Here is a 15,570-nt window from a genome sequence, read left to right as displayed (position 1 = left end):
TCTCATTGCTCAATTCCGGGCAACGAGCAACGATCTCTTAACACGTACGTCCCCAACCCCCATTTTACAACAAAACTCAAAATTCAAAACCATGCAGCTCAGCCAATTTCTAACGGATTTTCAAGCAATCTTCTGGAATCGGTCACAAAATTCCTATAGTTGTAGGAACCGAGGTCAATTTTGTGCAATGGCCATGGTTCCGGATATATTCCGGGAGTACTGGGGTTTTTCCCTCCCGGAAAAAATGGTCACTGGCAGATCGACTTCGAAATCCATCGTGCGACATGTCAAACTTCATGATTTTGCAAAACAAGTACACTGGAGTACATTTCGGCGATTTTCGATCGAATTGACCACCTTTCGGGTACTTCCAGGGCCTGGTTCCCTTGAAGAAGTGGCCAATTTTCATTCGCTTTTGGAACCCATCTTGCGACGTATCAAACTTCATGATTTTGCAAAACAAGTTCAATGGAGTAAATTTTGGCGATTTTAGATCGAATTGACCACTAATCGGATACTTCCAGGGCCTGGTTCCCTTGAAGAAGTGGCCAATTTTCATTCGCTTTTGGAACCCATCTTGCGACATATCAAACTTCATGATTTTGCAAAACAAGTACAATGGAATAAATTTTGGCGATTTTCGATCGAATTGACCACCCTCCGGGTACTTCCAGGGCCTGGTTCCCTTGGGGAAGTGGCCAGTTTTCATTCGATCTTGGAACCCATCTTGCGACATGTCAAACTTCATGATTTTGCAAAACAAGTACACTGGAGTAAATTTTGGCGATTTTAGATCGAATTGACCACTATCCGGGTACTTCCAGGGCCTGGTTTCCTTGGGGAAGTGGCCAATTTTCGTTCAATCTTGGAACCCATCTTGCGACATATCAAACTTCATGATTTTGCAAAACAAATACAAGGGAGCAAATTTTGGCGACGTTAGATCGGATTGGCCACCTTCCGGGTACTTCCAGGGCCTGGTTCCCTTGGGGAAGTGGCCAATTTTCATTCAATCTTGGAACCCATCTTGCGACATATCAAACTTCATGATTTTGTAAAACAAGTACAATGGAGTAAATTTTGGCGATTTTAGATCGAATTGACCACTATCCGGATACTTCCAGGGCCTGGTTCCCTTGGGGAAGTGGCCAATTTTTGTTCAATCTTGGAACCCATCTTGCGACATGTCGAACTTAATGATTTTGCAAAACAAGTACACTGGAGTACATTTCGATGATTCTCGATCGATGGCCACCTTCCGGATACTTCCAGGGCCTGGTTCCCTTGGGGAAGTGGAAAAATTTTCGTTCAATCTTGGATCCCACCTTGCGACATATCAAACTTCATAATTTTGCAAAACAAGTACACTGGAGTCCATTTCGGTGATTTTCGGTCGAATTGGCCACCTCCAGGTACTTACAGGTAGACCTGTGCGCTGATTGAAATTTTACCGGCAGTGGCGTGATAGATCATTTTAGGCAGCGGCGGCGGCGTCACGCCGTTGGTGATCAGCAGTGGCGTGGATCAGCGTGAACCAGTTTCAAGCATCAAAATTTCTTCAGAAGTTCGTCAAGCAATTCTTCCAGAAACTCCTCCACTAGTTTTTTCAAAAGATCGTCAAGAAATTCCTTTGGACATTCCTCCGTAAGTGCCTCTGGGAAGTTCCTCCAGAAACTCCTCCCGGATTTCGCCTGGAAGTTCCTTCAGGAATTCCTTCGAGGCTCCTCAGGAATTCACCTGGAAGTTCCTCTAGGAATTCCTCCAGAGGTTCATCCGGAAATACCTCCGGAAGTTTCTCCAGGAATTCCTCCGGAAGTTTCTCCATGAACTCTTCCGGAAGTTCGTCGAGGAATTTCTCCGGAAGTTAATCTAGGAATTTCTCCGGAAGTTCCTCCGAAAAACTGGAATTGGCCACCTGGATTTCCAGGAATTTCTGGAGGATTTCCTAGAGGAACTTCCGGAGGAATTCCTAGAGGAACTTCCGGAGCAATTCCTAGAGGAACTTCGGAGAGGAATTTCTAGAGGAACTTCCGGAGGAATTCCTGAAGGAACTTCCGGAGGAATTCCTAGAGGAACTTCCCGGAGGAATTCCTGGAGGAACTTCCGGAGGAATTCCTGGAGGAACTTCCGGAGGAATTTCCTGGAGGAACTTCAGGAGGAATTCCTGGAGGAACTTCCGGAGGAATTCCTGGAGGAACTTCGGAGGAATTCCTGGAGGAACTTCCGGAGGAATTCCTGAAGGAACTTCCGGAGGAATTCCTAGAGGAACTTCGGAGGAATTCCTGGAGGAACTTCGGAGGAATTCCTGGAGGAACTTCCGGAGGAGTTCCCGGAGGAACTTCTGAAGAAACTCCTGGAGGAACTTCCGAGGAATTCCTGGAGGAACTTCCGGAGGAATTCCTGGATGAACTTCCGGAGGAATTCCTGGAGGAACTTCCGGAGGAATTCCTGGAGGAACTTCCGGAGGAATTCCTGGAGGAACTTCCGGAGGAGTTCCTGGAGGAACTTCCGGAGGAGTTCCTGGAGGAACTTCGGAGGAATTCCTAAAGGAACTTCCGGAGGAATTCCTAAAGGAACTTCCGGAGGAATTCCTGGAGGAACTTCCGGAGGAATTCCTGGAAGGAACTTCGGAGGAATTCCTGGAGGAACTTCCGGAGGAATTCCTGGAGGAACTTCCGGAGGAATTCCTGGAGGAACTTCGGAGGAATTCCTGGAGGAACTTCCGGAGGAATTCCTGGAGGAACTTCGGAGGAATTCCTGGAGGAACTTCCGGAGGAATTCCTGGAGGAACTTCGGAGGAATTCCTGGAGAAACTTCCGGAGAAATTCCTGGAGGAACTTCCGGAAGGAATTCCTGGAGGAACTTCCGGAGGAATTCCTGGAGGAACTTGCGGAAGAATTCCTGGAGGAACTTCGGAGGAATTCCTGGAGGAACTTCCGGAGGAATTCCTGGAGGAACTTCCGGAGGAATTCCTGGAGGAACTTCCGGAGGAATTCCTGGAGGAACTTCGGAGGAATTCCTGGAGGAACTTCCGGAGGAATTCCTGGAGGAACTTCCGGAGGAATTCCTGGAGGAACTTCCGGAGGAATTCCTGGAGGAACTTCCGGAGGAATTCCTGGAGGAACTTCCGGAGGAATTCCTGGAGGAACTTCCAGACGATATCCGGGAGGAGTATCTGGAAGAATTTCCCAGAGGCACTTATAGAGGAATATCTGGAGGAATGTCCAAAGGAATTTCTTGACGATCTTTTGAAAAAACTCGTGGAGGAACTTCTGGAAGAATTCCGGGAGGAACTTCTGAATAAATTTTGGCGCTTGAAACTGGTTCACGCCGATCCACGCCACCGCCAATCACCAACGGCGTGACGCCGCTGGCTGAAAATGATCTATCATGCCACCGCCGGTCAAATTTCACGCACAGGTCTACCTGGAAGTACCCGGAAGGTGGCCAATTCGATCGAAAATCACCGCAATGGACTCCAGTGTACTTGTTTTGCAAAATCTTGAAGTTTGATATGTCGCAAGATGGGTTCTAAGATTGAACGAAAATTTTTCCACTTCCCCAAGGGAACCAGGCCCTGGAAGTATCCGGAAGGTGGCCATCGATCGAGAATCATCGAAATGTACTCCAGTGTACTTGTTTTGCAAAATCATTAAGTTTGACATGTCGCAAGATGGGTTCCAAGATTGAATGAAAATTGGCCACTTCCCCAAGGGAACCAGGCCCTAGAAATACCCGGAGGGTGGCCAATTCGATCGAAAATCGCCGAAATGTACTCCAATGTACTTGTTTTGCAAAATCATGAAGTTTGACATGTCGCAAGATGGGTTCCAAGATTGAACAAAAATTGGCCACTTCCCCAAAGGAACCAGGCCCTGGAAATACCCGGAGGGTGGCCAATTCGATCGAAAATCACCTAAATGTACTCCAGTGTACTTGTTTTGCAAAATCATGAAGTTTGACATGTCGCAAGATGGATCTCGAAACCGACCTGCCAGCGACCATTTTTTCCGGGAGGGAGGTAACCCCAGTACTCCCCGGAATATATCCGGAGCTATGACCATTGCAAAAAAATTGACCTCAGTTCCTAAAACTATAGGAATTTTGTGATCGATTCCAGAAGATTGCTTGAAAATCCGTTAGAAATTGGCTGAGCTGCGTGGTTTTGAATTTTGAGTTTTGTCGTAAAATGGGGGTTGGGGACGTACGTGTTAATCTAAACAGACTATAAGCATCATCGAGCATCTTTATTACTCTCATCGCCTTTTAGTAAACCAAGAATGTTACCCGGGTTTTTTACCTTTCTCGTACAACAAAGTGTAACGAAAAGGCTATATATTCACTTCCAAGACGACAGAAGGCCCGGAGACCCATAGTGTTATATACCAATCGACTCAGCTCGACGAATTGAGATGACGTCTGTCTGATGTGTGTGCGTGTGTATATGTATGTGCGCTAAATAAAAGTCACTCATCTTTTAGGCACTAATCTTCATCCGCATCCATAAGAACCTTCCGCGACCCCAAAAACCTTTGCATACAAATTATCACGTCGATCAGTTCAGTTGTTGCCGAGTCTATAAGGATCGGACAGACAGAAGAAAATTCATGCTTATGTATAAAGAAGATTTGATGAATCAAGAGTAAATGGGCCATTTTATGAATCTGCGAAATCGTAGAATGATATTAATTTCATTTTTTGAATTCATCCTTTACAGATCTGTACCAGTACACGAGAAAAAATGTTCCATCAGCTTCTTCGACTAAAACACGAGTTTAGGGGAGAATTGGGCAAAATCAGCTATAAAGTTCAAAGCAATCCATTCCGCCAATATTCTATCAATGTTTAACTCAAATAAGTTTTTATGTCTACTTTTGAAGTTCATTGATGAATTTGGAGGGAAATTGGGCAAAATTAACGCTTTTCAATGGTTTGTCAGCAATGAAAATATCACCAATCGATTCCCCGAATTTTTCTACATAGTCCTTTAAAATAGCGGCATCTAAAGAAGTACCATTACGTGACCGATTATTATGATTCTAAACTTTTTTTCTGAATCTATTTTCAGTTCTTGAGACTTCTTGTCTCTTGACCAGGAGTTTTGGTTGTAGTGAATGGTTATTTTTTTATTCCTGATTTTGGTACACGTTCTGCTCTTACTATGCCATTATACATTATTTTATTCCAGTCTTTTCTCATGCTGGTTAACGAATTGTTCATGAACCGAAAAACAAATCTTCAATACAGCATTACCATGTGATAAAATCAAGCTGATGATCAACGAATGACCGGAGATTGTCGCCTTCTCTGCCTGTAATTACATAATTACCCATATTCAGGGTTTGCAGAAATCGCTCTCAATAGATAACGAACAACGATAAAAGAGAGGCAAAAACTGTTACGAATCATAACAAGCCATGATAACAAATTTATCAAACTTGTATACAAGTGCGAAAAAACAGAATCGGATAGGCAGCCCCCACAGAAAAATGGTGATTCTCGCTTTGTTTTCGCTCATTGCACAGCTGTGTAGAACAAGTTTAAATGCATCATCAGAGCAAAGTGCTCCCCACATTTGGAGCTTTCTAATAGAAATTTATCATGGGGTATAGCCTCCCGAATCAGTTCTCTATCATGACAACTTGCGAAAAAAAGTCTCTCGCGGGATGTTACATCTTCTTCTTCTTCTTATTGGCATTACATCCCCACACTGGGACAGAGCCGCCTCGCAGCTTAGTGTTCATTAAGCACTGCCACAGTTATTAACTGCGAGGTTTCTAAGCCAAGTTACCATTTTGCATTCGTATATCATGAGGCTAGCACGATGATATTTTTATGCTGGGAAAGTCGAGACAATTTCCAATCCGAAAATTGCCTAGACCGGCACCGGGAATCGAACTCAGCCACCCTCAGCATGGTCTTGCTCTGTAGCCGCGCGTCTTACCGCACGGCTAAGGAGAGCTCCGGGACGTTACATATCGTATATGTATACAGAGATGATAAGTGAGAGACTTGCTCATTCGCTTTAGGATTCAATCCCTCCCTCCCTACACATATTTGATTGTTACTTTGCAAGCGGAGATGCTCTCCTGAAGTGCAAATCTGATCGAGCGTCTGTTTTCCATGTTAGGAGCGGTATACATAACAGCGTCTATTCCGCATGTAAGGGGCAGCTGATTATCGTCCGTGTGCCGACGAGATATTCAAAAAGCTACATTTAGAAACATTATTCAAAAAAAAATATAATTTTGCATTTTCTCGCACTTTGCATTGATTAGTTTTTAATTAGAACTTGTTTAGAATTTTATACGACCATGAACGATTTTGTTGTTTCTCTTGTAACCATCGCATGTCTTCTTCTATTTGCCTCTCGAATTCGTCAATAGTCTACCGGAAATTAAAGAAGAACGGTCTTCCGGAAACTTAGGGGGTTTGGTGGTTTTGCCTTTCTCGTAAAACAAAGTTGTACCGAAAGGCTATACGATTACAGTCAAACCTCCATTATTCGATATTCTATGACTCGATATCGACTCATGGAAGCAAATTATGCCATATTAAAAAATATTTCCAAACAGCTTTTCAAAGATTTCCTATTCCACATCTCCATATTTCCATGAGTCGATGGTCCCTTCAATGTCGACTTATGGCGGTTTGACTGTACTCCAAAAATGAACTTTTGATAGAAAGCCCGGAGACCCATAGTGTTATATATCGATCGATTCAACTCGACGAACCGAGGTGATGTCTGTATGCGTGTGTATGTGTACAAATTTTGTAGGCACACTTTTTGAAACTTAGCATTACCCGCAACAAGTTGCATTTGACGGGGAATGCGGTCCCATTGTTTGCTATCGAAAATTAGCCCGATCGGACATTGCATTACGAAATTATTGAAAAATCATCTGTTTTCCCAAGAGTCCCATGGAGATCATCAAACAGAATTTTAGAAGCTGAATTCAGAGCAAAAATGTACCTAAACTGAACTGCCGTGCCAAGCAAAGTTGTCCCATGTCGTTTTTAACTATGCCATTCCCACATTTGCTCAGACATGTTTTTTAACTATCAGACATCATGGCTAGGATTGCCAGCAATCCTTTCTAGCTCTTATATACATTGGTGGATTCTTTTGTTGACCACCAGGACAGCAAGAAGGCCATCAACAAAAAACGACATGGGACAACTATGCTTGGGACGGCAGTGAAGTTATTGTTAAATCAGCAGTTCTCACCTATTTCTACTCGTAGTTAAGCCTTATTTTTCCATTCGCCTATCTATATATATAAAAACCAATCTATGTATGTATGTTCGCTAACTACTTCTGAACCACTAGGCCGAATCCACCCAAATTTGGTACACGTTCTCTATCCTCAGGGAAGTTAACAAAGGGGTGGGAGGGTCATTTAGGAAAGGGAGGGTTTTGTTTTGAAAACGAACACTTAAGTGTAACTTTCATCTCCCAGGACAGATTTCAACCAAAATTTTGTACACATATTCCCTATAAGGAACCAATCATATGAGAGATTTTGGGAAAGGGAGGGTCTGGAGGAGGGTATTGTTCAGAAACAGGTAATTTAGAGTAAATTCTGAACCCCTGCACCGATTTCAACCAAATGTGATACACACATTTCTCTACCCTAAAGAAAAGATAACAAATGGGGTGGGGCGGTCATTGTAAAAGAGGGAGGGTATGGGGGAGGGTTGTCTTTATAAAACGAGCAATTCAGTGTTACTCCCAACTTCCAGTACCCATATCAACCAAATATTGTACACATATTCACTAAGAGAAGTCGATCACATGGAAGTGTAATTTGGGGAAAGAGGGGAGGGTCTGGGGGAGGTATTGTTCAGAAAACAGGCAATTCAGTGTTTCTTTTGAACCCCTGGACCGCTTTCATCCAAATTTGGTACACATTCTCTATCCTAAGGAGAAAATAACAAAGGGGTGGGATGATCATTGGGAAAAGGGGAGGTAAGGGGAAGGGTTGTCTTTAGAAAAGAGCAATTCAGTGTAACACCCAACTCCCAGGACCAATTTCAGCCAAATTTGGTGCACACATTTCTATTCTAAGGAGAAGATAACAAAAGAAGGTGGAGGGTCATTTTGGAAAGGGAAAGTTATGGGGGAAGGGTTGTCTTTAAAAAATGAGCAATTCAAGTGTAACTCCAGGATAAATTCAACCAGATTTGGTACACTTATTCTCTATTTTTGGAAGATGTTTATTGAAAAGGTAGGGCCAAACGAAGATATAAAAATATATTGATACAAAAGGTTCAATTCTATGAGCGGTAGATCTACCTCTGTGGGTTTCGTGCTACAGCATTGGACATTGAATTATAGAATTAAAACTATAATTTACTTTTCAGTCCCTAGCAAAGCCGGATACATATAGCTATTAGCTATCTATATATCTCGGATACTTATTCAACGTATGTGACGTATGTGATTTTGTAAACAAAAATTTAAACGTTGATTTCTGCAATCTGATAGCACTCCCACGCAAACTATCGCCACATACAGGAGGTTTCGGCTACATGTTCGTTGTATTGGTTTGCGTGGGAGTGTCATCATATTTGACAAATCGACGTATGCATCTTTGTTTACAAAATCACATACGTCGTTTTGAATAAGTTGCCGAGATATATAAAACTCAATGTTTGTATGTTTGTGTGTGTGCTCCAGCTAACTTCTGAACCCATTATTGTATTGTTTAGTTATCGATCAATTCAACCATTTATCGAAATCATGGTTTGCCCAACGTAAAAGCAATGATTAATGTGTTTCCTTCTGGATGGTAGATATGATCCCTTCTTTAAAAATAGACGTTTGCTCGGAATAAGGCATCGGTGGATGTTTGTCCTTCTTTAGAAATAGACGTTTGCCCGGAATATGGCGATTATGGGTTCGCTCCCTTTTCCAAAATCAGTCAATGTTTTCAAATGAAATCTGCCTTCTTTTGATCAAATGATGAAGTATCGATAAGATAACGCAATTATCCTGTTGACCAATTGGTTTATTCATTTTCCGATTGTGAAAAAAAAACTGCGAATCAAACTGGCAATTCCGAGCAAGGCCGGGTACATAAAGCTAGTTCTCTATAAAAACTGCTCAACACCAAGCAATACTCGATGCACACCTACGTTCTTGTAACGCCGCGTGTGCGGAAGTGGAAGACAATAACATCACCAATGTATTGTACCATATTTTTCGTTCGTTTTTTATTCCACAATATCATATTACCATGTTAAAAGTGTACATTCCCATTATCAGGCAGTGAAATAACCCACAACCATACGAAAAAGCCCCATAAGTGCAATAAGTAGTTTCATGACTTATAGTTTACTGACTACGTCTTCATCCTTACTCCAGTATTTACTCAGGAATGCCGTTATCATAGGGGCTACGCGTTCTGGGTTCGACAAATGCACGTGATGCGTTCCCTCCACCAAACGGTGCTCGAAGTAGGGATTGTTCGTCTTTAGCAATTCTATGATCTGTTCGTAGTACTTCTTATCTTCAAAATATGGCGACTGTTTGGCTTTGATGAACAAAAATGGCATTTTGATCTGTTTTGCTAGATCCACAGTGACCTCGTTGGAAAAATGCATCCCCATTGAGTACTTCAGCCGAGAGTCACGCGTAAAGTAGTATTTCTCCGGATATTTCAAGCTCTTTTTGATATTACGATGTAGTAAATATGGACATGTTTCCCGACTGATCGATTTGTAAGTCGCTTCATGGAGCCTATTCACCATTTCATCATAGGTATAAGACGGAGGCTCGGACATTTGTTGGTTGCGAGCATCCGCTATCATTTGCTGTGGAATAGAGGTGCTCAATCGATTGATTATGTTTTCCGGCGAGGCAACTTGCGGTTTCAGAGAATCTAGGGAAATCATAAGATCCACTTTATCTGGAAATACAGCCGCGAAGATGTATTGCAGTACTGCACCCATGGAATGGCTTAAGAACGACAATTTTTTCCACCCGTACTCGTTCATGATGGCAATCAGCAAATTGAGAGAGTTTATTCCTTGATATGATAAACCATTAGGGATGCGTGACGAATAGCCGTGTCCGGGAAAGTCGATCGCAAGGAAGCTCACATTTTTCGGCAACAACGGTATCAGCGTGTCAAAGGTCCCGGCGTTGTCCTGCCAACCATGAAGACACAAAATTGGTCGTATATTCTGCGGTCCCCACCATTTTCCGGCGATTTCACCATATGGAACTGATATGCGAACCTCTTGGACCTTGAACCGTGACAAATAAAATGAGATAAAATATTCAAATAATTTTGCGTGCGAAACTTACTCCATGATCACGATCGTGTTGCTGAACTTGATTCATCAACGATGTAGTTGGCAGTTCACTCATTGTAACGTTTGCTTCGGAGGATGCAGAAGCTATACTATTCTAATTTATTGAGCAAAACAACTAGCGAATCTTATCTGTGTTTATCAGCATTTATAGCGCTTAGAAAGCAGTTCAGGTGTTATTTCGTTATTTTTATGCCTGTGTATGGATTGTGTTCATACTAATACTACTTGAATTATTCTGGACTAAGTTCATTCGTCCAACAGTGTTCAACATGAGTTCATATTTTAACATAAATTCAAATTTATTTGATCGTTTGTCTTGAAAAATAGTAAAGCACAAATAGGATTGATCATGTTAACATTCCCGCACTTAATTTTCGGGAAATATTATGATGCTGTTTGATCCAATGAGAATATTGTAATTTTTTGGATAAGTTAAATATTATAACAGTCTCGGTATGTTTTATTATTAGCAGCTAATTACACATAATTGATTTCACTAATAGGTACCATCCACGTTTGTATCCTGCATTTTATGGGTGCTAGAATTAAAATATGTACATAACAACGATTTGACGCATAAGCATGAACTTGTTCATCCAAACCCACGTGCTTGCTTCGATGTGTTTGAGCTTTGTACATATAGAGAGGATGGAGAGTAGTTGCGTAGCTGTCAGACGGCCACCCTGCGTATATCAGGGCATCAAGGCTATGCCTTTTTTGCGCTTACATTATTCTTGCTCGTAGAGTTGAGTAGAAGTCAGATTGATTGATGGTGCGATACTGAATCGTTAGTGAAGTTGAAACATTACATTTCATATAAATGAAAATTATTAGATTATCTTTAATGGTGCACATGTGACGTAAGTGTTTGAATCTGTACACAACCAGTGATAAGAGAGAGATAAAAATTGTAACGTAGTACAACTTCCGTCTTCTAAATCGTGATTCCTATTAGGTAAGCTCGTCTCGTGCCTTGTAGACATAATGCTCTAATTTTCTTTTCCCTTTTAGATCAAAATGACGAAAATAAAGTCTTTACTGCCTCAAATCAATTATCTAGGACAAATGCTTAGAGCGCCCCAGCAATCAGCTGGAACAATCGTGAGTCAGCGATGCTCTCACAATCAGCAAATCTGTGACGAGACGCTCAGTATAGAGAAGCCAAAGGTACGATATATAGCACTCTCAATACAAGGTACAAAGTCCAACATAGTTTATTAATATCGTGGCTTTCCCATGAACAGGTAGAGGAAATAAGAATTCCGGTACCATATGGTGAAATTGCTGGTAAGTGGTGGGGTCCGAAAGACACCCGTCCCATTGTTTCGCTGCATGGCTGGCAAGACAATGCCGGAACCTTCGATAGGCTGATACCGCGTTTGCCTCATCATATGAGTTTCCTAGCGTTAGATTTCGCTGGACATGGATTGTCATCCCGAATTCCAGATGGTATGACGTACCATACACAGGATAACATTTACATGCTCAAAATGGTGATGCAACATTACCAATGGAAGAAGATTTCATTGATGGGACATTCAATGGGATCAATCGTCGGTTTTGTTTTTTCCTCAATCTTTCCGGACATGGTGGACTTATACATCGGGCTGGATGCTCTAAAGCCGCACATACCGGATCCGCATGAAATTGGACCACGCTTGCAGAAACGAATTCCACAAATGTTGGTGGCCGATATTCGGAACCGACATAAATCCGAACCGCCGAGCTACACCTATGAAGATTTAGTTAGTCGGCTGCATCAAGGAACACATAAATCCGTGTCAAAAGAGGCTGCGCCGTATCTATTGAACCGTAATATCCAGAAGTCCTCTGTGAATCCAAATAAATTCTTCTTTACTCGCGATAGCAGACTTAAGTACGGCGTAGGAATTGGTTTTAGTCAGGACATAAACCTGGAGCTGGCCAAACGACTGACTATGCCATATTTGTTCCTCAAAGCGAAACACTCCACGTACTATGAAGATAAAAAATACTTCGATGAATTCATAGAAGTTGTGCAAAAAAATAACCCTTTGTTCGAGTTGCACTTCGTGGACAGCACTCATCATATGCATCTTACGGAGCCAAAAAAGGTAGCACCAATTGTTTCAAAATTTTTGTGCAAGTACTGGAAACATGATGCAATGGTTGCGCAATAGACGCCGTGAATAAAAATCTCAATTATTTAAAAAATCCTACGTACAGAAATAATGTCTTTGGTAGATAGTGTTCTTCTGTAGCAAATTTATTTAACTAATTGTACACATATTTGAGCTGAGCCACCGGCCAATAATAGAGCAATATCTGTTAAAGCTATTATTACCTTCAAAAATTATTCGAAATCACTATATTCATCGCACTTTTTTATATCTTCTGGGAAACAAGTCATTTTTGGTAAATCCAAATAATTTTCATATTCGAATAGGTATATGCAAGTATTAAATATAGGGGTAATTGTCCCGATCTTCATCTCACTGAGCATATATTCATCTCATCGCGAAACAGAGAAATACAGCCCCAATTTGGTCGCTTCTTTTTGTCAACATGCATGCTCACTGCTGAAAAAAATCACAAAAATAAGAAACAAATCAAATTGCTTTCAATTGCTTTATTTTTGAAGTGTTGGGAATGATAATTTCTGCAAAACAGCAATGTTTCATCAAATTTTAATAACGTAACGCTAAATTTGATGATGTTGGACACCCACTACCCCCACTATAACCCTTTTTTATGGCAAGTTAAGACGCTACTTGGGCATCGACCCTTATTTGGTTTTCCCAACGAATAACAAAGCGCGTGATATTGACCGCGGATCGCAGCTATGGGAGGTGGAGTATGGAGTGCTGCGTTACCGCTTTTTCCCAATGCACAGTTAGTTTAGTTAGTTAGTTAGTTTAGCCAGTTAGTTTTGCACAGCTTTGTATTGTGTTGGGAAAGAGTATGTATTACTGGAAAAGGTAATCAAATGATACAAACATCTTTATACCAAACTTCACAACTACTTAATTCATCAAAACTAATCTTGACTTTTTCCAATAGTTCAAAATAATCGGAAATCGAGAAATCTGATATTGCCGAGAATATATACAGGATTTGAAAGTCTATGCGGAAATTTTAAGAAACAATCAATTCTTATTATATTTACTAACATACCCGACAAACTTCGTTTCGCCTAAATCTTCTTGTAATCTTGTAATATCAACGCACCCTCTGACCATAGCCTATCTGCGTTGTATTTAAATACCACTGAGCGATACGTCTACCGGGCAACACGTCCGGTGTGCACTGCACTAAGATCTCCTTAGATGCAACCGGACCGAGATCTTACTTAAAGGCTCCGAAGGGTCCCGTTTCGTTGTGATATGTTGCCATAAAATAGTAATTTATGCACTTGCTTTTCTAATCTACGGGAATATTTGAATTTACTAATGATATTGATTATTCACGATGTATCTAAATATGTGGCAAGTCAATTCATTCACCGATCAGATTAGAACGAGCTCAGTGCAATTAAAATATAAACGCAATACTTATCTGCAATTCACAGAGGATGTTGGGATTGTCCTTGAAGTAATCTCGTTGTGAACACAGACTTACTGTATTGACGGTGGTTGTAGGTAGTATTAGTTATGAATACCACTGCTGATACCGGAACTATGAGATTTTCTTGAAGTAAATTCTTCATCATTGGTCGTCTGGAAAGAAATAGATAAAAGATTTGGGCCGCTTTCACTCGCCGGCCCGCAAAACATTAGTAAGTAATTAATCTTACTACAAAGACAAAAATACAGTTCTTATAATTCTGCCTTATTAATGGTCATCATACATGCATACACTTAATTTCTTTCACCGAGGCCGGCAAAATGAATTGCCGAGAATCCAACAGCCGAGAGCTCGGTAAAAATCTCGGCAAAAGATTAAATTATCGACTGGTCGTAAAATGAGCGTGAACGTGTAGCTGTCAAAATTTACTGAGCCGTTCGGTAATGCGGTGCCGATTGACTCGGTAAAGTGTTCTACCGAGATTCCGTAATATGAAGTCTTTATTGTTAATGTTCAAACAAACACAAAATAAAAACAGTAATCATTATGAAGTTAAAAATAGGCATATATTCCATTTTATTATTGAATCATAGTTGTTTTACTTTGCTTTGCTAGAAACCATACGTAGTGGCGTGTGGAGAGCAGCGATATTCATGAATTAGTTTTAACATAAATGTCTTAGAGAAGTCATTATTAACAGTTATGCACAAATCGATCAAAGTTTTTAAAGTATTCTGATGGGCAATACAAATACACTTCGCATCCGGATATTTTACCTCGCCACCAGGTACAAACTTGCTGTTCAAAAATCTGCTTTGCAAGAGAAAGGGCGGATTCCTCGACTGGATCCCTGTTACAGCATTCATATTGGCAGCAAGTTTGTTTCACAGCAATCGAAATTAATCGAAATCCACTAAAACGAAAACCAAAAAATCAATATAAAGATTTCGAATTAAATGTAATGCAATTACAAGAAAATTAAATTGAACTATACTTACACGATCAGGTAATTATTTCAGCGATAGAAATCTTGTGTCTGCTTTCTTTTCCATCATACACGCTTCTGTTTCCGATTTTTGACACATGAGCTTTACCGAGATTCGGATCAATTTTAGATTACCGATGACTGTGGCAAATTGGTTTGCCGAAATTCAGTAATCAATTTAAAGGTCTTATTTTCTACCGAAATTTCAGTAAAAATGTACTTTACCGACCGCGTTCGTCATATTATTATGCCGAGAATAATTCTGGCGATTAAGTGTGCATATCTGCTATTTAACTTAACTAAAAACATATCCTCAATACTTAATAAAACGATAACTGTATATAGTTTCTATTATTGTCCATATATATTTACTTATCAATCTACGATTCCAAATCGGATAAATTAATTCAGTTCCTAACTAAAAGATTATCCTCAACGCTTTGGCTGTCAATAGTCTTCACAATATGAACCCTGAAGGTTATGACTTGTTCAATCCTACATCTGTTTATATTAAAACTCAATCCTAAATGCCCCGAAACCGCTTTCAACACACAACTGCCTCGAGCACAGCCACTACATGCGACCCCAATGGACCCCAATGGAGGACGGCCTACACTATATACCATTACAACGCAGAGCTTACACCCCCTCCTGGGCTGTGTGACGCTGAAAACATGCTCCTAACATTTCTCGCTTAACTTTTCAAAAGGACCTAAGTAACA

The 15,570-nt window shown here is 40.9% G+C and overlaps 2 protein-coding genes across 2 annotated transcripts; one reads left to right on the top strand and one right to left on the bottom strand.

Moving 5' to 3' along the window:
• Positions 1-9,189: 9,189 nt before the first annotated feature.
• LOC134218142 (probable serine hydrolase) lies at positions 9,190-10,668 on the bottom strand. Its single transcript, XM_062697019.1, has 2 exons — positions 10,313-10,668; positions 9,190-10,251 (listed from the first exon to the last, which is right to left on the bottom strand). Exons 1-2 carry the CDS (start codon positions 10,373-10,375, stop codon positions 9,331-9,333), a joined length of 984 nt encoding a protein of 327 aa, XP_062553003.1. The 5' UTR covers positions 10,376-10,668; the 3' UTR covers positions 9,190-9,330.
• A 309-nt stretch (positions 10,669-10,977) lies between these two features.
• Positions 10,978-12,794, top strand: LOC134218140 (probable serine hydrolase). Its single transcript, XM_062697018.1, has 3 exons — positions 10,978-11,275; positions 11,332-11,487; positions 11,565-12,794. The coding sequence occupies exons 2-3, from the start codon at positions 11,338-11,340 to the stop codon at positions 12,477-12,479; spliced, it is 1,065 nt and encodes a 354-aa protein (XP_062553002.1). The 5' UTR covers positions 10,978-11,275; positions 11,332-11,337; the 3' UTR covers positions 12,480-12,794.
• The last annotated feature ends 2,776 nt before the right edge of the window (positions 12,795-15,570 follow it).

Source organism: Armigeres subalbatus, chromosome 2 (assembly GCF_024139115.2).
Source record: "Armigeres subalbatus isolate Guangzhou_Male chromosome 2, GZ_Asu_2, whole genome shotgun sequence".
Taxonomy (NCBI): domain Eukaryota; kingdom Metazoa; phylum Arthropoda; class Insecta; order Diptera; family Culicidae; genus Armigeres; species Armigeres subalbatus.
Note: the sequence above shows the minus strand (reverse complement) of the source record. Positions and strands in the feature narration are given on the sequence as shown.

Coding starts and splice junctions, on each gene's coding strand:
- LOC134218140 (XM_062697018.1), top strand. CDS start 11,338: ATGACGAAAATAAAGTCTTTACTGCCTCAAATCAATTATCTAGGACAA. Junction 11,488..11,564: donor TCAGTATAGAGAAGCCAAAG/GTACGATATATA, acceptor TCCCATGAACAG/GTAGAGGAAATAAGAATTCC.
- LOC134218142 (XM_062697019.1), bottom strand. CDS start 10,375: ATGAGTGAACTGCCAACTACATCGTTGATGAATCAAGTTCAGCAACAC. Junction 10,252..10,312: donor AACACGATCGTGATCATGGA/GTAAGTTTCGCA, acceptor TCACGGTTCAAG/GTCCAAGAGGTTCGCATATC.